Source organism: Bos indicus, chromosome 7, assembly GCF_029378745.1.
Source record: "Bos indicus isolate NIAB-ARS_2022 breed Sahiwal x Tharparkar chromosome 7, NIAB-ARS_B.indTharparkar_mat_pri_1.0, whole genome shotgun sequence".
Classification (NCBI taxonomy): Eukaryota; Metazoa; Chordata; class Mammalia; order Artiodactyla; family Bovidae; genus Bos; species Bos indicus.
Genome location: NC_091766.1, coordinates 41,523,497 through 41,548,392, shown reverse-complemented (window position 1 = coordinate 41,548,392; position 24,896 = coordinate 41,523,497). Strand labels below are relative to the sequence as shown.

Here is a 24,896-nt window from a genome sequence, read left to right as displayed (position 1 = left end):
GATCAGCAATACACCCCTCCAGATTGGTTGGTGATAATTTTGATAATCTTGTCTCAGGGACGATTTACCTTGTCTGATAACAATTATGTTCCACCAAAACCTCCTTGGTTCTCAGAGTTTATGTATCCTGCTTTTCAAATATCATTTGAGTTTATCATCAAAAGCCTCACTTACAGAATAATGGTTTGCTGCTGCTGCTGCTAAGTCACTTCAGTCGTGTCCAACTCTGTGCGACCCCATAGATGGCAGCCCACCAGGCTCCCCGATCCCTGGGATTCTCCAGGCAAGAAAACTGGAGTGGGTTGCCATTTCCCTTTCCAATGCATGAAAATGAAAAGTGAAAGTGAAGTCACTCAGTCGTGCCCAACTCTTAGTAACCCAATGGACTGCAGCCTACCAGGCTCCTCCATCCATGGGATTTTCCAGGCAAGAGTACTGGAGTGGGTTGCCATTGCCTTCTCCTACTTATTATTAAACTCTAAGCTTTTCTAATGTGTTTGCCTCTGGTCAGTTTTGAGTCACCAGCCATATGCTGACTTTCTTTCTGGCAATGTTTTGGCCCGATCTATGGAGGCTATGGTTAAGTCAATGGTGACCTCCAAGAGAGTTTATGCCAAAGGGGACCTTGCCAGACAGCTGTTTCCACTCCCCCACCCCATCCCTGTTGTAAGCCCCTGCTGACCCATGTCTCCACAGGACACCGTCCAACACTAGCAGGTAGTTTTAGTTGAGTTTCCTGTGGAATCACTGCTCCTTTCCTCTGATTCTCTGTGCACACAAGGTTTTGTTTGTGCCCTCCAAGACTGGAATCTGTTTTCCTCAGTCTGTGGAAGAAACAGAGACCCCACAGAGACTGAGACAGAACTGTGTTTGAGTATCTCCTGTGGAGGTACAGGTCAGCAGTGGACTGCCACAGAGGTAGGAGCTCTGAGTGCAGCAGACTTGGGAATAGCTGGGTGCAGCAGACTTGGGTATGGCATAAGTCTTCTCGGAGAAGGATGCCAATAATCCCACCATAGAGCTGCCAGAACTTACATCAGATCAGATCAGTCACTCAGTCGTGTCTGACTTTTTGCGACTCCATGAATCGCAGCATGCCAGGCCTCCCTGTACATCACCAACTCCCAGAGTTCACTGAGACTCACGTCCATCGAGTCAGTGAGGCCATCCAGCCATCTCATCCTCTGTCGTCCCCTTCTCCTCCTGCCCCCAATCCCTCCCAGCATCAGAGTCTTTTCCAATGAGTCAACTCTTAGCATGAGGTGGCCAAAGTACTAGAGTTTCAGCTTTAGCATCATTCCTTCCAAAGAAATCCCAGGGCTTATCTCCTTCAGAATGGACTGGTTGGATCTCCTTGCAGTCCAAGGGACTCTCAAGAGTCTTCTCCAACACCACACTTCAAAAGCATCAATTCTTCGGTGCTCAGCCTTCTTCACAGTCCAACTCTCACATCCATACATGACCATTGGAAAAACCATAGCCTTGACTAGATGGACCTTTGTTGGCAAAGTAATGCCTCTGCTTTTGAATATGCTATCTAGGTTGGTCATAACTTTCCTTCCAAGGAGTAAGTGTAGGAAATTAATTTTATATAATGCTAAATCTTCATTTTCTAGGCAGTTACTTAAGAAGTAAATAAAATTGTTTCCAGTTTCTTTTAAAGGGCAGAACAAAATATATTGTTTCAGGACAGAAATAGATTGATGTCTCCTGATTCCTTCTATTACTCACTACCTAAAATGGGAAGGAGTCTGGAATACATTTGCCTGCTTGCTTCCACACTTTCTTAGGATATTTCCAATGACAAAAACTGACATCCACATCATTTTGCTGGTTTTACATGATGTCATCCCCTTTGTATTTGTTCAATCTACATTTCTCAAAGCATAGAGCATGTGTGCTTACATACGTTCTCATACTCAGATAGTAACCTTGCTTAATTATTGCTCTGCTGCCATTTGGAAATTCTTAATTTTATCACTGAGTACACACGTGAGCAGAGGATCTATACTGGGTGGCGGCATTAATATGCAGTTTCAGTCCAGCAGCAGGACTTGTACACATAAGGGCAAGCAACATGGACATGAAGCAATATGCCTGGCCTCCCCATGTCCACACATGCATTAGTGTTCAGGGCACTACAGGACCCCAGGGAAGTGGCTGGGTGGAGCTTGAACCCAGATTGGTGGTAGTGGTGACAAGAGCAAATATAGATACAACAACAGTGGTGACTAGGCCACCACCTAGGAGAGAGAAGATTTACTTGGCTGGAGAAATGACTCTTATGGAGATGGGGGCTGACTTATTTTTCCGTTCAGTGTTAATCTCTGTGTAATCTACTAAATTATTAACAATCTCACCCAAGTGTTAGAACAGGAAATGATAGGTTTAGGGAGTAAACATTTCCAATAAATACTTACAAAAGTGTACAAATAATCATTACAAAAGATCATATCATGGAATTATTATCAGAGTATAAAATTTATGGTTTTAAAAACTGTTGAAATATTGTAAAACAAATATCCACAGGCTTAGAAATAATATTTAAAGCTTGCTTAAAGATTTAAAATTAATTTGAAAGATCAGAGGTGGAAAAGCATACCATTTTCATGTAAACTTTCAGAAAGCACTTATTAAAACATTTAAAAAATTAATTTTCTTATAATTGAATGTGTAGTGATAAAATGAGTGAGCAGATAATTGAAACATCATTCTTATACAAAGTCAACTAATTGTCAGAAATTGAAGATGAATCATTAAAATGCCATTGACTAAATTTATATTTAAAGTTAAATTTAGACTTATATAAAATAGATTTGTATTAATTGATAATTTGAAGCTGCTTCATAAGATAAATACTTTTAGAAAACATTTCTTCTCCTTTTGAATCATCAGATATGTGTGTACTAGAATTTATATTTAATATAATTTATCAAATATACAGCCTGATATTCTCCTAAACTATAAGCACTCCTAATAGCTCCAGTAACATAAGCAGAAAGAATCTTTTAAAATTTAAATATTAAAAATCATCACAAATTCATTGAAACTTAGTATTTATCACCAGATGCTGAAAACACTTTAATTATATTAACTGAGAATAAAGTTTCTTAAGCTTTAAATTGAGTGAAAATAAAGTGGAAAGGATTGATCTCCCAAATCTGATAATGAAGCATTATGTTTATATGCAATATATATATATATATATATATTGGAATGTGTAATTTCATTTCACAACTAAAGAATTAATTTTGAAGAAAAAACTACATTTGAGCAGCAATAATCTTTTTTTTCTGATTTTTGAGCAAGAGTCTTCATATGTTCATTTTGGGATTTGCCTTGCATATTATGTAGAATATGAATCTCCCCTTCTCTGCCACATGTGAGAGGTCAAGTGCATTTCTGCATTGATCACTAATGGATAACAATTTGCATGGAAATTTACTTGAACTGATGAATTTTTGTTGATACAGTGATGAGATCTGTTTAAGAAAGTGATCAAGCCATCATATGAACTAAGAAAATTAGTTTACAAAGTTAACTTTCCCAGTAAAACTATGGGATGTAGTGAGTGGAGAATAAAAACTCATTTGAGAGACATCATCTAATACAAACGTTGTAATGGCAACTTAGCAGGTACACAGTATGTTTTGAGGGTAGCTGTTTGCATGGATTTCCTCAACAATTTTAATTTCCACTAATGAGACTAACTGCTGACCCACTTGTATAATTGTCTTAGCAATCTCTTGTGGCATTTTCAAGGCCTATTGTTGATTTCCAGGTATACCTAATATGATAGATGCATCACCCTGTAATTAACATAAACTTCTCAGTTTCTGTTCAGAGTGGTATAAGCACTTTAGAATTCTCAGCTAAATCTCTAACAAGAAGTTTCCCTATATTGGAATTAAAAAAAAAAAAGTGTTACTGGTAATTATGGTTATACTATAGGAAGAACAAAAAGTATTCTGTCTTTTAATTTTATCTAAACATTCAGAAAATGTGGTTCAGACCTATTGAAAAATGTATTGAAAACTGTGGAACTGTTATGGTGAATGATATTCTGTTATTCAGTTAATGTCTGTGTTTTCTACTAAATGACAGAATTTTTCTAGTTGACAGCCTATCAAAAAGCATTTGAAATTGATTTAAAAAAAAGAGACAAGAAATAAGATTGAGGTTTTTCAAGATATGAACTATTTTCTTGTCCTCTAGATCAGTTTTACTCTTTTCATTTAATAAAAATATTTTTAATGACTATAGAGTTATAAACAGATTTATATCATATATATATATATATATATATAACTCCTGGTATTCATGAAAAAATTTAGTCTACATTTTCATAGGGGAGATTCTCTGAGTTACTCTTCTCAGGGCCCCAATCACCTCCTTGTTTCTCAGGCTGTAGATAATAGGATTGAGCATCGGGGTAAGGATGATGTAAAAGACAGCCAGAACTTTGTCCTCTGTTGGAGTACGCAGAAATCTTGGGCGTAGATACGTGTAAACAAAGGGTGCATAGTAGAAAGAAACCACAGTGAGGTGGGTGCTGCAGGTTGAATAGGCCTTCTTCTTCCCTTCTGCTGAGTTCATGCGATAGACAGCAAGGAGAACACGGCCATAAGAAAAAGCAATACCAATGAAGGGCAGCAAAAGGAAAAGTGTGGTGCTCAGAAACACCGTGTATTCATAGACCGTTGTATCAATGCAGGCTATTGTCAACATGACTGTGACATCACAGAAGAAATGATTGATGGACCTGGATTCGCAATAAGGGATAGAGAGAATATATGTGGTGTGGGCACAGGAGTTGATAGAGCCCATTATCCAAGATCCTGTTATCATCAATATGCACACTTTTCTGCTGATTCTGATGGGATAATGAAGAGGAAAGCAAATGGCCACATAACGATCATAAGCCATAGAGGCCAAAAGCAATCCTTCTGCACATGCCATAGTCAAGAAGAAGAAGCTCTGAATCCCACACCCAATGATGGAGATAGACTTGTTTGCAAACAGAAAATCATAGGCCATTTTGGGAACAGTAGTAGAGATGTAGTTCAGATCCATGAGGGAGAGCTGGCTAAGCAGAAAATACATGGGCTTGTGAAGACGGATGTCCAGAAAGATGAGAAGAATCATGGAAAGGTTACCAACTAGAGCCATTAAGAAAATGAAACCAATGAGAATAAAAAGGAACAGACCAGTTCTTGAAGAGGGAAACAATCCCAATAAGATGAAATCAGTTGATGTTTGATTATAATTTCCCATGGGTCATTCATGTAATTATTCCTAAAGGCAGACACAAAAGTACATAATTCAAGTTTAAAACAATAATATATTTCTATAGTATTATTTCAGTCAGGCTGAATATTGTTTAAAGTTTTACTACTCTGTAATAAAGAACTGGAGTTATCTATATTTGAAAAATTGTAATAATAATGAAGTTAAAATTATAAAGAATAGCATTTTAAGAACTTATATATTTGAGTGACTGTACAACATGAGCAGAATACAGAAAACTAAATAAATATTTTATTAAAAAGGATTTTCTTCTAAAATTCTTAACATCTCTTGAAACATTTTCTTGAAATTCCCAGTATCACCTTAAAGTTTCTTGACTGTGAAAAGCAAAATAAGAGGAACTATTTATATGGAAAGACTAACTAAAATATAAGATTTTATAGTAATTAATATTTTTCTACTTGAGCAATGTATCCTAGAAGATGGAAAAGTGTTCTCAACCTAACCATCATAGACACAAAGTGGGATTTAACTATGATGGAAAGAAGGGAAAGATAAAAGGTAGTTGGAGGCAGTTATATGTGGAAGGGGAAGGTCTCCATCCACTGTGGCCAGAGTGGATATAATCAAGAGATGATACTTAATGTTTAGTAATTAAGCATGAGACAACATATGAAAAAGCAGAAAAATTACTTTGACAACAAAGGTCCATCTAGTCAAAGGTATGGTTTTTCCATTAGTCATGTATGAATGTGAGAGTTGGACTATAAAGAAAGCTGAGCACTGAAGAATTGATGCTTTTGAACTGTGGTGTTGGAAAAGACATTTAAGAGTCCTTTGGACAGCAAGGAGATCCAACCAGTCCATCCTACAGGAAATCAGCCCAGAATAATCATTGGAAAGACTGATATTGAAGCTGAAACTCCAATACTTTGGCCACCTGATGCAAAGAACTGACTCATTTGAAAAGACCCTGATGCTGGGAAAGATTGAAGGTAAAGGCATATAAATGGGGTAAAAATGGAAACAGCGAAGGACATTATTTTCTTGGGCTCCAAAATTGCTGTGGATGGTTACTGTAGACATGAAATTAAGACACTTGCTCCTTGGAAGAAATGCTATGACAAACATAGACAGCATATTAAAAAGCAGAGATATTACTTTGTTGACAAATGTCATATAGTCAAAGCTATGATTTTTCCAGTAGTCATGTATGGATATGAAAGTTGGGGCATAAAGAAGGATGAGTGCCAGATAATTAATGCTTTTGAGCTGTGGAATTGAAAAACACTCTTGTGAGTCCATTGGACTGCAAGGAGATCCAACCTGTCCTTCCAAAAGGAAATCAGTCCTGAATATTCATTGGGAGGACTGATGCTGAAGAGGAAGCTCCAATACTTTGGCCACATGATGTGAAGAGCCAACTCATTGGAAAAGACCCTGATGCTAGGAAAGATTGGAGATAGGAGGAGGATGGGATGACAGTGGATGAGATGGTTGGATGGCATTATCGATTCAATGGATATAAATTTGATCAAGTTCCGGGAGATGGTGAGGGACAGGGAAGCCTGGCATACTGCAGTCCATGGGATCACAAAGAGTCGGGCATGCCTGAGTGACTGAACAAACAAAATAAAAACAACTCAACAACACCCAATTAAAAAATGGGCTGAAGAACTAAATAGACATTTTTTTCTAAAGAGGAAATGCAGATGGCCAGTGTGAACATGATAAGATGTTTAACATAGCTAATAATCAGGAAAATGAAACTCAAACCCTCAGTGAGATATTATTACCTTACAACTGTTAGAATGGCTATCAGTAAAAAGAACACAAAAACCAGAAGGGAAAGAGACACGTGTACCCCAATGTTCATCGCAGCACTGTTTATAATAGCCAGGACATGGAAGCAACCCAGATGTCCATCAGCAGATGAATGGATAAGAAAGCTGTGGTACATATACACAATGGAGTATTACTCAGCCATTAAAAAGAATTCATTTGAATCAGTTCTAATGAGGTGGATGAAACTGGAGCCTATTATACAGAGTGAAGTAAGCCAGAAGGAAAAACACCAATACAGTATACTAACGCATATATATGGAATTTAGAAAGATGGTAACAATAACCCTGTGTACGAGACAGCAAAAGAGACACTGATGTATGAAACAGTCTTATGGACTCTGTGGGAGAGGGAGAGGGTGGGAAGATTTGGGAGAATGGCATTGAAACATGTAAAATATCATGTATGAAACGAGATGCCAGTCCAGGTTTGATACACAATACTTGATGCATGGGGCTAGTGCACTGGGACGACCCAGAGGGATGGTATGGGGAGGGAGGAGGGTACAGGATGGGGAGCACATGTATACCTGTGATGGATTCATTTTGATATTTGGCAAAACTAACACAATTATGTAAAGTTTAAAAAAAAAAAAACACAAAAACAAAAACAGTAAATGTTGGCAAAGCTGTGGAAACAATGTTGGAAAGGATGTGGAGAAAAGGGAACCATCCTAACTGTTGGTTGGGATGTAAATTGGAGAAGCCACTGTGCATAACACTACTGATGTTTCTCACATGGTAATAATAAAACTACTAGACATCCAGCAACTCCATTCCTGGGTATACATCTGAAAAATCCAAAAACACTCATTTGAAAAGATACATGTACCTCACTGTTCATTCTGAATTATTTACAGCTGCCAAGATATGGACGTGAGTTAATTGTCCATCAACAGATCAATGGATAAAGAGGAATGTTATGTATTCATTGTTAGGCAGATTATGAAGTGAAGTGAAGTGAAAGTGAAAGTCCCTCAGTCATGTCCAACTCTTTGTGACCCCAAGGACTGCATAGTCCATGGAATTCTTCAGGCCAGAATACTGGAGTGGGTAGCCTTTCCCTTCTCCAGGGGAATCATCTCAACCCAGGGACTGAACCCAGGTCTTCCGCATTTCAGGCATTTTCTTTACCAGCTGAGCCACAAGAGAAGCCCAAGAATACTGGAGTGGATAGCCTATCCCTTCTCCAGCAGATCTTCCTGACCCAGCAATCAAACCAGGGTCTACTGCATCACAGGAAGATTCTTTACCAACTGAGCTATGAAGGAAGATCAATAGGCAGATTATAGATCTTCATTCATTACTTTATGAACCTTGTAAAACTTGTAGTCTTATATTTTTGCATTGGTGTTCTCATATTTGGATAAGTATTCAGTAGTTACAATTTTTATAGACTCAATCTGAGACAGAAAGCTTTTAACCAGTAATGCAGCCAGAGAATTTGGGCAGGTAAGTATCATGAACCAAGGGTAGGTATAGTCACAGGGTTCTGGGCCATTGGGCTTGATATTTGAGTATATATGAAAATTGGATGCTCACTTGACTTTTGCTAACTCATGGGAGAATAAATCTCTCTCTGCACTGTTCTTCAAGTTACTGGGGGAAAGAGTGACTCAGGTAGAGTTAAACTGTCCTTCCCACCCAATATAATATGTCTGTTCTCATTTGTGTGCTCCACATGAGTGCTGTAATCTGTCACGTAAAATCCAGAGGTCTAGTGAAGTTATGTCTGTGCCTGGATGGTTATTTATACCCATGTTTGGGCACAAAAGGATGCAGGCTGTAATATTCTGTTCTATTTCACCACATCCTTCAGACAATAACTAAGTGTAAACACAATAAACATCTGTTCAGTAAGAAAAGCACTGAATCTCTCATAGAACATTTCATGTGCTGGCAAACACAGGGAATAAATTGATGCTGAAATAACAGTATGTATTCCATAAAGAGTGCAGTGAAAAGTTTAATAGGTATTGAGTGTCACATACCTCCAGAGGAGGCACACAAAAGAAGAGCATGAAGCCATGCATTCATTTATCCTAAGAGAAAGTGAAGAATATAGAATTGAAATCAAATCTGCAAAAGAGACACTGATGTATAGAACAGTCTTTTGGACTCTGTGGGAGAGGGAGAGGGTGGGATGATTTGGGAGAATGGCATTAAAACATGTATAATATCATATACAAAATGAGTCGCCAGTCCAGGTTTGATGCACGATACTAGATGCTTGGGGCTGGAGCACTGGGACGACCCAGAGGGATGGTCCAGGGAGGGAGGAGGGAGGAGGGTTCAGGATGGGGAGCACGTGTATACCTGTGGCAGATTCATGTTGATATATGGCAAAACCAATACAATATTGTAAAGATAAAAAAATAAAATTAAAAAAAAAACAAATCTTGAGTTGTGTATTATATTTTTTCCCTAATTTCAATCCAATTTGATTATTTTTTAAATCTCATAGCTCTTAATGAATAATAACATTTATATATTTTGAAAAACATGTTCCATTCTGTGTACCCCTGATGAAAAATACAGGTGAAATATTGTTATAAACACTATAGAATATTCATGAATCATAAAACATTGCTATAAAAGGTAATAGAATATGGATGAGTCTTTAGCTTTATAAATTGACATATATGTGATAAGACTTTTTGCTAATAAATTGAGCTAAAATTTAAAAAAGAAATCAACAGACTCATAGCCATAGAGAGGACTTTTGGTTGCCAAAGAATATTGGGACTTATGAAAAAGAGAGAAAGGATACAACTTTTTTTACATAAATTGAACCTGATTTCAAATTTTAGAACATTGAGAAATGTGATTTATCCAGCCAAAGGATTTTATGTTAGAATACTGGACAGTAAATTGAAGCTACAGGAAGTTGTATACTTGATTCATTGTGACTTATCACATTTTTAAAAGCAACTACTTTCAATTTAACATGAACAGAATATACACTTTTAGGCAGGAAATTGTTCTGTGATCCTGTGGATGTAGGGATGCACCAACTGAAAGGAAGTGATTACTTATCACATTGAGGAAAATAACATTATCAACATCAATTTTAGTTAAATAATTCCAAGAAGAATTTCAAGTCAGTCTGGGTTTTAAAAGGAAATAGAAGAGAAAGACACTGTAGTGCTGGGAGACTACAGTCATAGAAACACAGTCATCTTCAGATTCTTCTACTCTGTGATAGTAAAAGACAATGACAGTTGAGATCCTCCCCACAAAGTCACCTTTCCAGAAATGTGAGAGATGCAGGGCCTTTGAGATGACAAAGAGAGTGAAAGATTACCATGTATTATAGCCACCACATTGTGCTTATTACTGAATTGTAGTGATGGCCTTTCTATACAGCTCCGTGTCACATTAGATCATCAGGTCCTAAAGGCACTAATGCTTGTGCACCAGTTTCAAAATTAATGATAGGTGTCTCTTTCTCTGTCTTTGTCTGTCTCTTCTACCTTTCACCCTGTCTGTCAAAACAGGATCAGACAAATTATTTATGGGCCAATCAAAGAATAAAGACCAAATTATGTTTACTTTCTGCACCTTCTACATCCTTTTATCCAGACATTATATTAATATCTTAAAAAAAAAAAAAATCTTCTCACGTATCCCTTTTTCTCACTGATAATGACCTGAGTCATGGATAATAAGGGATCACAGGACCCCTAGTTAAGCACAAAATTTAGAACCCATTTATTATTTTTAAAAGGATTTTCTTTTGATATTTCTTAGAAAGCAAATGTTTCAGTATCTGTGATATATTACAAATATTCACTTCCCTGCCTGACTCATACCTTCAACCAGGATGTAAGCCTACATTATATTTGCATGCTTTAACTTGGAAGCGGGTAGCTCAGAGAACTGGTATAAGGGCACAATCTCTTAGTGAACGTGGATACAACATAAATGCACTTCTGAAGTTTCTGGAGAAGCCTATATTGTGATTCTGATGCTGTAAATGACACCCAAGAGGGAAATAGTGCTATCTTCACTGATCCATTCTCAGGCTCATTTTAGACATGTCTCATAACTGTAGAGTTTTCTGTCATAATTAATTTCTGAATCAATTTTTCTGTTTCTAGTTAAGAAACCTAGCTTATCAGATACAGAAAGATATAAATACATTTTACATGATGCTTGTGATTTTTTTTCTGAAGTGAAACACAATAAAAATTATCTCTCTAGAAACGCTTAAGCTCAATAATTCAGAGGAAGACAAATATCTACATATGAAAATATAGTGCAACTGTATATCTGATACAACAGTTTATTAAGTGGTTAAGAAGATGTAAGGATGATAGTACTGATACATAAATATAAACACTCCTGCTGTAACATCTACACATAAAAAACTTTTATGATAAAACAACATTGGGGACACATAAAATATCTAGGGAAAATAATGATAGACCATTTAAAACTTATGAGATGTTTAATCAGGGCATAAACACAAAAATTTATAATTAGCAGCAGAAAGCAATACCTGCACTTCAATCAGCAGTACAGAGTCTGTTTTCTTTGTGTGATGTTAAGCACTTCCTCTTCGAAAGCTAATGCTTTCTCCTGAAACTTATGTCATTGCATTAATGTAGTCATAGTCACAGAAGACTACTTAAATGATGTTTAACATCTAATCTCTCTCATGAACTTAGGTTTAACAGTAGGGAAATATTTTTGCAGTCTTTTATTGGCACTTTTATCTTTACCAGACATCTGAAAACTGAGAAATGCACAGTGTGTATTGAAGTCAATCAGTCATTACTTTGTGTAAAGATAAAACTGAAGTGAAAATTTAAGTTTCTTAACATTTATGTTGCTTGGGCTCTTTCCTGTGGACCAAAGCAAAGGATATGATTTTATTTCAGACTATGGAAATCTTGAGTGAAAAAGGGAAGTATTCACCCACTTGAAGCAAGAGTTGAAATATGACTCTGTGACTAATCAGCTCTCTTACACCAACAATTTCCATTCTATAGATAGGATTTGAATTGTTGGTGGATCAAAATCATCTGCCACATTATGTTACAAGGAGCCATTCTTGCTACCAGCTTTTTGTATGTAAACATCTTAATATCCATAAAATCATATTCACTTACTCACCAAGAAAGATACATCAAATATCCAATGAGTCATGAGTCATTGCCTCCTGACAAAAGCATATAGTCTCTGAATAGATTTAGTCCTCTCTTTCACAAACAAATGTGGTTCTTGCTCTAGTCGTGGAGATTTATATATAATATTCTATTGTGGTTTACCATAAGATATTGAATGTAGTTTCATGTGCTACATAGTAAAAACTTGTAGATTATCCCTTCTATATATAATCATTTGCATCTACTAATCCCAAACTCCCCATACATCCCTTCCCTAGTCCCCCTCTCCCTTGGGAACCACAAGCTTATTCTTGATTTCTGTGAGTCTGCTAATGTTTCATTTTTTATCACATTTTAGATTCTATATATAAGTGATATCATAAGGTATTTGTCTTTCTGATTTACTTCCCTTAGTATGATGATCTCTAGTTGTTTTCATGTTGCTACAAATGGCATTATTTTCTTCTTTTTTATGGCTGAGTAATATTCCATTGTTTATATGTGTACCATATCTTTATCCATTTATCCATTCATCTGTCAATGGACATTTAGGTTGTTTCCATGTCTTAGTTACTTACTGTGAATAGTGCTGCTATGAACATGGAGGTACATATATCTTTTCAATTTAAATTCTATCCTGATATATGACCAGTGGAATTTCTGGAAAATGTGGTAATATTATTTTTCATTTTCTGAGGAACATCTACACTGCTTTCCATTGTAACTGCACTGACTTAAATTTCCACCAAAGTGTATGAGGATTTCCTTCCCTCCACAACTTTTCCAGCATTTTTTATTTTTTTTATTTTTTTATTTTTTTTTGGTTATGGCCATTCTGAATGCTGAGGTGATACCTCATTGTAGCTTTGATTTGTAGTTCTATAATAGTTAGTGATGCTGAGCAATTTTCCCGTGTTCTTGGCCATCTGTATGTCTTCTTTGGAGAAACATCTAGTTAGATGTTCTGTTCATTTTTTTAATAGTTTTTTTCTTCTTCTATTACTGAATTGTAGGAGCTGTTTAATTTTAATTTTTTAATTAAATCTTTGTCAGTCACATTATTTCTAATTTTTTGTCCTAGTTCATAAGTTGTCATTTTGTTTATGGTTTCCTTTGCTATGCAAAAGGTTATAGGTTTGATTAGACGTCATCATTTTTTTTTAATTTTTTATTTTTTACTTCTATTTCTGTGTCTTAAAAGACTGACCTAAGAAAACATTGGTATGATTAATGTCAGAGGATATTTTGCCTATGATCTCTTCTAGGATTTTTATAAAGCTGTGTCTTATATTTAAGTATTTAAATTTTGAGCTATTTTGTATTTATTTTTGCATATGTTGTGAGGATATGTTCTAACTCCACTGATTTAAATGTAGGTGTGAAACTTTTCCAGCACCACTTGCTGATGATTTGTCTTTTTCCCATTTTACATTCTTGCTTTGTTTACAAAAAATTGGCCATAGGTGTGTGAGTATATTTCTGGGTTATCTATTTTATTCCATTGATTAATATGTCTGTTTTTGTTGCAGTACCACACTATTTTGATTATTGTAGTTTTGTAGTATTGATTGAAGCCTGGGAGGATTATGACTCTTGCTTTATTCTTTTTCCTCAGGATTGCTTTGACAATTCTGGTTCCTTTACATTTCCACAGAAATTTTAGGACAATTTGTCCTAGTCTTGTGGAACACATCACACACAGTTTGATAGGGATTACATTAAATCTGTAGATGGCTTTGTATTTTAACAAAGTTAAATCTTCCATTTCAAGAGTATGTTATATCTTTCCATTTCTTTGAATCATCTCTTATTTCCTTTATTAATGTTTTATAGTTCTCAGTGTATTGGAGAAGGCAATGGCACCCCCCTCCAGTACTCTTGCTTGGAAAATCTCACGGAAGGTGGAAACTGGAAGGCTGTGCAGTCCATGGGGTCGTTGAGGGTCGAACACAACTGAGCTACTTCACTTTCACTTTTCACTTTCATGCATTGGAGAAGGAAATGGCAACCCACTCCAGTGTTCTTGTCTGGAGAATCCAAGGGGTGGCGGAGCCTGGTGGGCTGCTGTTTATGGGGTCACACAGAGTCGGACACGACTGAAGGGACTTAGCAGCAGCAGCAGTTCTCAGTGTATAACTCTATCACCTCCTTGGTCAAATTTATTTCTAAGAGTTTTATTTGGGGGTGTGTGATTTTAAAAGCCATCATGGTCAAAAAAAGGGTTCGAAATGCAATACTTGGATGCAATCTCAAAAACAACAGAATGATCTCTGTTCGTTTCCAAGGCAAACCATTCAATATCACAGTAATCCAAGTCTATGCCCCAACCAGTAATGCTGAAGCTGAAGTTGAACGGTTCTATGAAGACCTACAAGACCTTTTAGAACTAACACTCAAAAAAGATGTCCTTTTCATGATAGGGGACTGGAGTGCAAAAGTAGGAAGTCAAGAAACACCTGGAGTAACAGGCAAATTTGGCCTTCAAATACGGAATGAAGCAGGGCAAACACTGATAGAGTTTTGCCAAGAAAATGCACTGGTCATAACAAACACCCTCTTCCAGCAACACGAGAGAAGACTCTACACATGGACATCACCAGATGGTCAACACTGAAATCAGATTGATTACATTCTTTGCAGGCAAAGATGGAGAAGCTCTATACAGTCAACAAAAACAAGACCAGGAGCTGAATGTGGCTCAGATCATGAACTCCTTATTGCCAAATTCAGACTGAAATTGAAGAAAGTAGGGAAAACCACTAGACCATTCAGGTATGATCTAAATCGAGTCCCTTATGATTATACAGTGGAAGTGAGAAATAGATTTAAGGGCTTAGATCTGATAGATTTAGAGTGCCTGATGAACTATGGACTGAGGTTAGTGATATTGTACAGGAGACAGGGATCAAGATCATCCCCATGGAAAAGAAATGCAGAAAAGCAAAGTGGCTGTCTGGGGAGGCCTTACAAATAGCTGTGAAAAGAAGAGAAGCGAAAAGCAAAGGAGAAAAGGACAGATATAAGCATCTGAATGCAGAGTTCCAAAGAATAGCAAGAAGAGATAAGACAGCTTTCCTCAGTGATCAATGCAAATAAATAGAGGAAAACAAGAGAATGGGAAAGACTAGAGATCTCTTCAGGAAAATTAGAGATACCAAGGGAACATTTCATGCAAAGATGGGCTCGATAAAGGACAGAAATGGTTTGGACCTAACAGAAGCAGAAGATATCAAGAAGAGGTGGCAAGAATACACAGAAGAAATGTACAAAAAAGATCTTCATGACCCAGATAATCATGATGGTGTGATCACTCACCTGGAGCCAAACATCCTGGAATGTGAAGTCAAGTGGGCCTTAGAAAGCATTACTACAAACAAAGCTAGTGGAGGTGACGAAATTCTAGTTGAGCTATTTCAAATCCTGAAAGATGATGTTGTGAAAGTGCTGCACTCAATATGCCAGCAAATTTGGAAAACTCAGCAGTGGCCCCAGGACTGGAAAAGGTCAGTTTTCATTCCAATCCCAAAGAAAGGCAATGCCAAAGAATGCTCAAACTACTGCACAATTGAACTCAACTCACACGCTAGTAAAGTAATGCTCAAAATTCTTCAAGCCAGGCTTCAGCAATATGTGTACTGTGAACTTCCAGATGTTCAAGCTGGTTTTAGAAAAGGCAGAGGAATCAGAGACCAAATTGCCAAATCCGCTGGATCATGGAAAAGCAAAAGAGTTCCAGAAAAACATCTATTTCTGCTTTATTGACTATGCCAAAGACTTTGACTGTGTGGATCACAATAAACTGTGGAAACTTCTTCAAGAAATAGGAATACCAGACCACCTGACCTGCCTCTTGAGAAGTATGTATGCAGGTCAGGGAGCAGAAGTTAGAACTGGACATGGGACAACAGACTGGTTCCAAATAGGAAGAGGAGTACATCAAGGCTGTATATTGTCACCCTGCTTATTTAACTTCTATGCAGAGTACATCATGAGAAACCCTGGGCTGGAAGAAGCACAAGCTGGAATTGAGATTGTCGGGAGAAATATCAATAACCTCAGATATGCAGATGACACCACCCTTATGGCAGAAAGTGAAGAGGAACTCAAAAGCCTCTTGATGAAAGTGCAAGAAGAGAGTGAAAAAGTTGGCTTAAAGCTCAACATTCAGAAAACGAAGATCATGGCATCTGATCCCATCACTTCATGGGAAATAGATGGGGAAAGAGTGGAAACTGTGTCAGACTTTATTTTTTTGGGCTCCAAAATCCCTGCAGTTGTTGACTGCAGCCATGAAATTAAAAGACACTTACTCCTTGGAAGGAAAGTTATGACCAACCTAGATAGCATATTCAAAAGCAGAGACATTACTTTGCCAACAAAGGTCCGTCTAGTCAAGGCTATGGTTTTCCCAGTGGTATGTATGGATGTGAAAGTTGGACTGTGAAGAAAGCTGAGTGCTGAAGAATTGATGCTTTTGAACTGTGGTGTTGGAGAAGACTCTTGAGAGTGCCTTGAACTGCAAGGAGATCCAACCAGTCCATTCTGAAGGAGATCAGCCCTGGGATTTCTTTGGAAGGAATGATGCTAAAGCTGAAACTCCAGTACTTTGGCCACCTCATGTGAAGAGTTAACTCATTGGAAAAGACTGATGCTGGGAGGGATTGGGGGCAGGAGGAGAAGGGGACGACAGAGGATGAGATGCCTGGATGGCATCGCTGACTCGATGGATGTGAGTCTGAGTGAACTCTGGGAGTTGGTGATGGACAGGGAGGCCTGGCGTGCTGCGATTCATGGGGTCGCAAAGAGTCGGACATGACTGAGTGACTGAACTGAACTGAAAAACTTGTAATCCCTTCCAGGTTGTCCATTTTATTTATTCGAAGTTGCTTGAAGTAGTCTCTTATGATCCTTTGTTTTTCTTCAGTCTTGGTTCTAATTTCTTCCCTTTCATTTCTAATTTTATTGACTTGAATCTTTTCCTTTTTCTTCCTGATGAGTCTGGCTAAGGGTTTATCAATTTTGTTGATTTTCTCAAAGAACCAGCTTTCAGTTTCATTGATCTTTTCTATTTTTTTAAATCTCTATTTGATTTATTCTGCTCTGATCCTTATGATTTCTTTCCTTGAACTCAAGTGGAGCTTTGTTTGTTCTTCTTTCCCTAATTGTGTTAGGGAAAAGGTTAGACTGCTTATTTGAATTTTTTTGTTGTTATTGTTCCTGAGGTAGGATTGTATTATTAGAAACATCTGTTTAGAACTACTTTTTTAATGTGTTCCACAGGTTTTGTGTCATCATGTTTTCATGTCACTTATCTTTAGTTTTTTTTTTTTTTAATTTCCTCTGATTTCTTCAGTGGCCCATTGGTTGTTTAGTCTCTATGTGTTTGTATTTTTAATAACATTTTTCATGTAATTGATTTCCAATCTCCTAGCATTGTGGTCAGAAAAAAAAGATACTTGATATGATTTCAGTTTTCTTAAATTTATTGACTAACCAACTAACCCTTGCTATCTGATGCCAGTATACTGTGTTTTCCACGTCGAGTCTCCTCCGTGTGCAATGATGAGCAGTGGCTGTGATGGCTCATGGCTTGATGGTGGACATCTTGTTTCCATCCTGAGTTTCCTCAAGGCTCACCTTCTGGGGTTGCTGCAGTGTGATAATTTGATGGCTGCAACAGTCTTTATTTACTGATTTGGCAGGCAACATTTTTCATTCATGTTTCCAAATATCCCCTTACCACAAACCATCACAACTTTATTTTTACATTCATATTCTTTCTTCTGTTTTTATTTTTTCCCATTCTGAAATAAGAAGCATCACTCTAGGATAAAAGCTCTTTCTTTTACCTCAACAAGGAAATATATTTTTATTTCTCTTACCTTTTTCTACAAACCACATTCATTGTACTTTCCTTGCACACTGGGATGTTTCAATTACTATATCTAAAAAATTTAAACACATATATTAGACTTAGCACCCTATGGTTTGGTAAATGTAAATATATTTTGTACACCCTTAGAAACATATTTTCTCATAGAATGATCTTTTCTTAGTGTTGCACAAAACATATTAACTAATCATCTCAACTGTCTTTTTATCCTTTGTTAAAGAAAGCCAAGAGCAGACATAGATTTAAGTTCAGTAATACTTGCTTCCATATTTAATCATATTTGAAAATAGTTTTAATATTTAATAAATTTGCATCATTTAACTAAGCAGAACTCTAAGGTTTCAAGCTACTAAAAGAGTTTAGAATTTGTTGTTGTTGTTGCTGTTGTTTTATTTTAGAAAGCATTTTTAGGTAGATATATTTCATAAATACTCATCATCTTTAAAATGTTTTTATAAACTTTTGCTCTGTTTTCTTCTATTTAATTTACTTGTCATCAATAATTATGCTTATACAACCCACAAAAAAAAAAATTTATGGGCCATCAGACAAAGTCAGTCATCATCCCAAATTATTTTTCTTGCTGATGGATTTGATAAAAAAGATTAACTTGACCTTATTTTACTAATAAACCCAAGTAGAATAAAACTTCATTACTGCATTATACTCAGTGTTGATAACTAAAAAAAAATACATTTTTTAAAATTAAAGCAAAACCCAAGAAGAAACAAAAACAAGTTAGCTTTTATTTTTGTAAAACATTTGAGTTAATTTTTATTACGTTTGTAAGAGTTTTACAACTCCTTAATTCATATAAGTGGTTAATTTTGTTCAAGTCAATTTAAAATAACTCTTTTACAAATTAATTTTGGCAATACTATCCAAAGGTTAAAATATATCACACACTTACAACACCCATAGGTATATATAAACATATGTCAACTTACAGAGCAATGTAAAGTGTCCTTATGTTTCAAAATTTAATCTTCAAAAAGGAAATTATGTCTGTTTAGATAGCTAAGATTTTTACTAGAGTTTGGGCAGAGGAGCTTGTATCCATGTTCTGGATTTAGGGCTGTTAGTTTTTAAACTGTAATAATAAAATTTTCTACAGTGGCTTCAGAAGGCTTTTTTTTTCTTCCAGGTACTGGTAAATATTTCTGGCAGTATTGAACAAACGAGAGGGTGAAAAAGGTATTTTATTTGCTTCATCTACTGCTACTAGAGATGAAGATCTGGGAGAGTTGACTTATTAAACTCTCACCATTATCTAGCTTCTTCCAGTTTCTCAGTATCTCATCTGCATGCTCCAAGTGGAATTTACAATATGGCATATAATTCTGATATCTACCATAATTTTGTAAAGTTTTTCATTAATTTTTATTTCCCTTGATTATTTAAGAGTATAACAACAGCTTACTGGAAAATCCTTCAGGGTCTAGTAAACCCTAGGAGTGGCTCATATCTAGCCTTCTTTTGAGAGCAGATATGAAAGACTTCTCTGATAACTCAGTGGTAAAGAACCTGCCTGCAATGCAGGAGACCCAGGTTTGATCTGTGGGTTGGGAAGATCCTTTGGAGGAGGACATGGCAACCCACTCCAGTAATTTTGCCTGGAGAATTCCTGGGAGAGAGGAGCCTAGCTGGATACAGTTCATAGGGTCACAAAGAGTCAGACACTACTGAGTGACTAAACACAGCACATGAGGTATTGCAAGATGCTAACTTGGCATACTTTTATGGTCTTGTTCCAAAATACAGCTATGGTCACAAGTTCAGTCAGACCAGTTTGTCTTCATCTTATTTTCTGCCTTTTTATCAATTCACTAATTTCAGGAAATTATATACTTACAAAACTTTTTGACAATTCTTGCTGGGTTTTGGAAATTTAAAACTATGAGTCTTATTTTCACCTTTGATGAAGGGGTGGATGATAGCTAAAGGAGACTACCTATAACCTTTTTTAGGTGGGCCATGGTGTGTCAGAGTCAACAATGGATTCGCATCTCCTGATCCCCACTGTTATTCAACACCTGAACTGGATAAGGAACCTGGAATGGACATCTATGTTCAACTCCACACTTCCTTAGATTATTTCCAGTGATAACTAACAAAAAGAATAGATATTACTATCATGTTTCTGGTTTGCATAATGTCATTCCCTTTCTATTCCAACCCCAAGCTCCTTCTCCCATACCTAAAATTACCCTACTTCTTTATTCCATAAATATCTATCTGTGTGTGTATGCACTCAGTTGTATCCAACTCTTTATGAACCCATGGACTTGAGCCTGCCAGGCTCCTTTGTCCATGGAATTTCCCAGGCAAGAATACTGGAGAAATGGAGCAGGATACCATTTTCTCTAGCCCCTCAATTTTGGGGAAGTAAATGTAAAACATTTTCTCCCCTCTCTCTCTTGGCTGCCTTGTGGATGAACTCTTTGTTTTCTATAAACGTATTGGTTTCAGCATTTGACTGTCTGAGTGTCATGCAAATGATCCTGGATCAGTAACAACATCTTGAAATACTTAGCAATTTTACTGCCGAGGATTCTTTTGAGCAAAGGAGCTATAGATAGGGTGGTAGAATTATCATGCAGTTTTGACCCAGAAGCAAAGCTTGTACATGTGGACTCAGACAGCATGCATATGGAATCACTGGCCTGGTCTCATGTTTACATATACATCTGTGTTCAGTACCCCAGGGGAGTAACTGGGTTGTAATTAAGACTTGAACCAGTGGTGGTGTTGATGACAATGGCATCTGGAGACAAAACAACGATGATCAAAGTTTTCACCACCTAGGAGAGAGGAGTTTTGCCTGAAATGAGCAGTGACCCATGGTGGGAGTAGAGACAGATTACTGTTCACTTGAGCTGATAGATTTTTATTGGATGTAGAGATTGGGACCTATTTGGGAAAGAAGCTAAGCTATAGAATGAATTGCTAAAATTGGTTGATAAAAGTTGACTTCTGCCAACACATTTTAGTAGAAATATGGGATATAGTGAGTGGAGAATAAAATCTCATCTGAGAGGTATTATCTAATGCAAGAAATATGGCCACTTAGGAAGTAAACTGGGTATGTCCTGAATGTGAGGGATAGCTGCAGGAGTGTCTTTAATGTTTTTGCTGCTGCTGCTGCTGCTGCTAAGTTGCTTTAGTTGTATCCGACTCTGTGTGATCCCATAGACGGCAGCCCACCAGGCTCCCCCATCCCTGGGATTCTCCAGGCAAGAACACTGGAGTGGGTTGCCATTTCCTTCCCCAATGCATGAAAGTGGAAAGTGAAAGTGAAGTCGCTCAGTCGTGTCTGACTCTTAGCGACCCCATGGACTGCAGCCTACCAGGCTCCTCCATCCATGGGGTTTTCCAGGCAACAGTACTGGAGTGGGGTGCCATTGCCTTCTCCCCTTAATGTTTCTAATTTCCACTAATTAGTCTACATCTTGACTCACTCATCTTATAAATAACTTCACAATTTACTTGATCTCTGTTGGCATCTCCAGGTTCTGTTGTTGATCCTCAGATACAGCTGATGTTAAGTCACATCCCTAGAATCCAGAGTGATACAACTTGAGAATCCTTTATTCAGAGTGCTATAAGAACTTGAAGTCTCAGCTAAAATTGCTTCAGTCGTGTCTGACTCTGTGTGACCCCATATACTGTAGCCTACCAGGCTCCTCTGTCTATGGGATTCTCCAGACAAGAATACTGGAATGGGTTGCCATGCCCTCCTCCAGGGCATCTTCCATACCCAGGGATCTAAACCATATCTCTTAAATCTAATCTGCATTGTCAGGTGGGTTCTTTAACACTAGTGCCACCTGGGAAGCCAGTTCAACCATAAGTTTCCATAAATTGAAAAAAAGAGTAACTGTTACTGATAAATTATGTCTATTATGAAAATAACAGAAATAATTCTTATTTTAATTTGATCTAGATATCCAGGAAACATTTATATTTATGCGTTAAGCATATTGGGAAAATATTTGGGAACAGTGGAATTGTAATACTGAATGACCAGTTAAACAGCTTTCATTTTTATTACCACATGACAAAGAACCATTTGGTTTACAACATGTCAGCAAAAAATAAATGCATTTGAAATCAGTGGGGAAAAATTGAAGAAAAAAGAATGACACTTGAAATTACATATATACATATGTATATATATACACATATGCATATATACAAATATATATTATAAATTTGTCTAGACATAATTTTCTTCTTCTCCAGATTAAACGTAGTCCTTGAACATAATGATAAAGTAATTTACATTTCTGTATATTGATGAATGAGTTTATACTTAAGATGTGGGTACTCATGCCAAAATATTTGTTGACAATTTCACAGAGCAGAATCTATGAATTAATCTTCTCAGTGCTCCAATCACCTCTTTGTTTCTCAGGCTATAGATAACCGGGTTGAGCATTGGGGTCAAGATGGTGTAGAAGACAGCCAGAGCCTTGTCCTCGGTTGGAGTACGAAAGGATCTTGGGCGGAGATAAGTGTAAGCAAAGGGCATATAGTAGAAAGTCACCACAGTAAGGTGGGTGCTGCAGGTCGAATAAGCTTTCTTCCTCCCTTTGGTTGAGTGCATGTGATAAACAGCAAAGAGGACACAACCATAGGAACATGCAATACCAATGAAAGGCAATAAAAGGAAGAAGATGGTACTCATAAACACGGTATACTCATAGATCCAGGTGTCCATGCAGGCCAGAGTCAACATGGCTGGGACATCACAGAAGAAATGATTGATGGCCCTGGATTTGCAATAAGGGATACGAAAGGCATATGTGGTATGGGCACAGGAATTAATAGAGCCCATTATCCAAGATCCTATTATCATCAACATACAGACCTTTCTGCTGATTTTGATGGGATAGTGAAGAGGGAAGCAAATGGCTACATAACGATCATAAGCCATAAACGTCAAGAGCAATGTTTCTGCACCTCCTAAAGTCAAGAAGAAAAAGCTCTGAATCCCACATCCAATGAAGGAGATAGACTTGTCTGCAAAGAGAAAATTGTAGGCCATTTTGGGAACAATGGTGGAGATGTAATTTAGGTCAATGAAGGAGAGCTGACTAAGAAGGAAATACATGGGTGTGTGAAGATGGGTATCCAGAAAGATGAGAAGGATCATAAAGAGGTTGCCAAACAGAGCAATTAGGAAAATTAGAAAAATAAGAATGAAAAAAAATTTGCCAAATCTTGATGAGGGGAACAACCCCAATAAGATGAAATCAGTTGATGTTTGATTATAATTTTCCATTGGTCATTCATATTATTTTTCCTAAAGGAAGACACAAAAGCAAATGAGTTAAGTTTAAAACTATAAGATATTTTTGTTATTATTTTAATCGGACTCTGTATTACTTAAAATGTTACAGTTCTTAAAAATGAACTGATTTTATTAATTTTACAAAACCAAAACCTTAATATTTTGAGCCAGAATTAAAATTTGAAGATGCAAACATTTTTGGTCAAAGTGTTTTCCAAATGTTCCAGAGTGTTTTCTATTAAGTAATCTAAAAATATATGTATTACAACATCATTAGGATAAATATGTTTGACTGACCTACACAAACTAAACTAACATTAAAAATGATGTCATTAAAAACATAAAGTATATGCATAGGAAATTAATGTAAGTGCATGCACTATAGAATTCCACTATTAGTAAATATTTATGACAAGGAATTTTTTTTTCACATTTAAGTTAGGTAGCATTAGCTGAATTATCTTTTGTGAAATCTAGAATGAATCCATATGTCATGTAACATTTAAAGGATCATTTCTTCTGCTTTCTTAGAAGAAATGTGTTTCTGAATGCTATGGTTAATGTATTAACAAAATCTATGCATCACACTCCTTATAGCTTTCAAGAGTCTGCTGAAAGTCTCCCAAATGGCATGTGTTTTATGACTTTTATGTGTTAGAGAAACAGTGTTCAATTTCACTTTGGCTTACTCTTTCAACTTTTTACTTTTTATTTTCTTATATCTAAAACTTTCCAATTATAAATTAGTATACAAACTTAATCACATATATGTAAAATATCTCCCTATTAAATCCCAATTCATGACAACAACACATAGATATGTTATAAATTAAAAGAAAGCAGATGAATGCAAGGCAGAATAAGAGATGAAATAATTTAGGACCTTTGAAGGGATTGCACAGAGTAATGCTCAGTCACTTAAAAGGAAAAAAAGAAAAAGGAATATTTTCATGGAGATGGAAAGAATTCTCCAGAGACATAGTAAGTGGAAAATTTTCACAGATTATGTAATGATCTAGTGGTGACTTCCCTGGTGGCTCAGACGGTAAAAGCACCTGCCTACAATGCGGAACACCCAGGTTTGATCCCTGGGTTCAGAAGATTCCCCTGGAGAAGGAAATGGTGACCCACTCCAGTACTCTGGCCTGGAAAATCCCATGGACAGGGAAAATAGCTATTTCCTCTGGTAGGCTACAATCCATGGGGTCACAAAGAGTCGGACACAACTGAGTGACTTCACTTCCTTCCTTTCTAGTCATAGTTTAAGAGCCAAATGTTACCAGATTTTAAGGAAGTTCTTATATGAAAGATGAAGATACATACAACTGCACATACACATACACAAATAGAGATGCATATTCACACTCACATAAACAATAAGTTGTTGTTAGTGGTTATAAATCATGTCTGACACTTTGTGACCCCATGAACTGTAGTCCACCAGGTTCCTCTATCCATGTGATTTCCCAGGCAAGAATACTGGAATGGGTTGCCATTTCCTTCTCCACGG

General features: G+C 36.8%; 2 protein-coding genes across 2 annotated transcripts; both read right to left on the bottom strand.

Moving 5' to 3' along the window:
• Nucleotides 1–4,335: 4,335 nt before the first annotated feature.
• On the bottom strand, nt 4,336–5,274 carry LOC109561236 (olfactory receptor 2L2-like). Its single transcript, XM_019963622.2, has one exon. It carries the CDS (start codon nt 5,272–5,274, stop codon nt 4,336–4,338), a length of 939 nt encoding a protein of 312 aa, XP_019819181.2.
• A 17,146-nt stretch (nt 5,275–22,420) lies between these two features.
• On the bottom strand, nt 22,421–23,377 carry LOC109561038 (olfactory receptor 2L2-like). Its single transcript, XM_019963469.2, has one exon. The coding sequence runs from the start codon at nt 23,375–23,377 to the stop codon at nt 22,421–22,423; it is 957 nt and encodes a 318-aa protein (XP_019819028.2).
• Between the last annotated feature and the right edge of the window lie 1,519 nt (nt 23,378–24,896).

Bases quoted from the DNA above. Each gene is read 5' to 3' on its own strand.
- LOC109561236 (XM_019963622.2), bottom strand. From the start codon at position 5,274: ATGGGAAATTATAATCAAACATCAACTGATTTCATCTTATTGGGATTG.
- LOC109561038 (XM_019963469.2), bottom strand. From the start codon at position 23,377: ATGGAAAATTATAATCAAACATCAACTGATTTCATCTTATTGGGGTTG.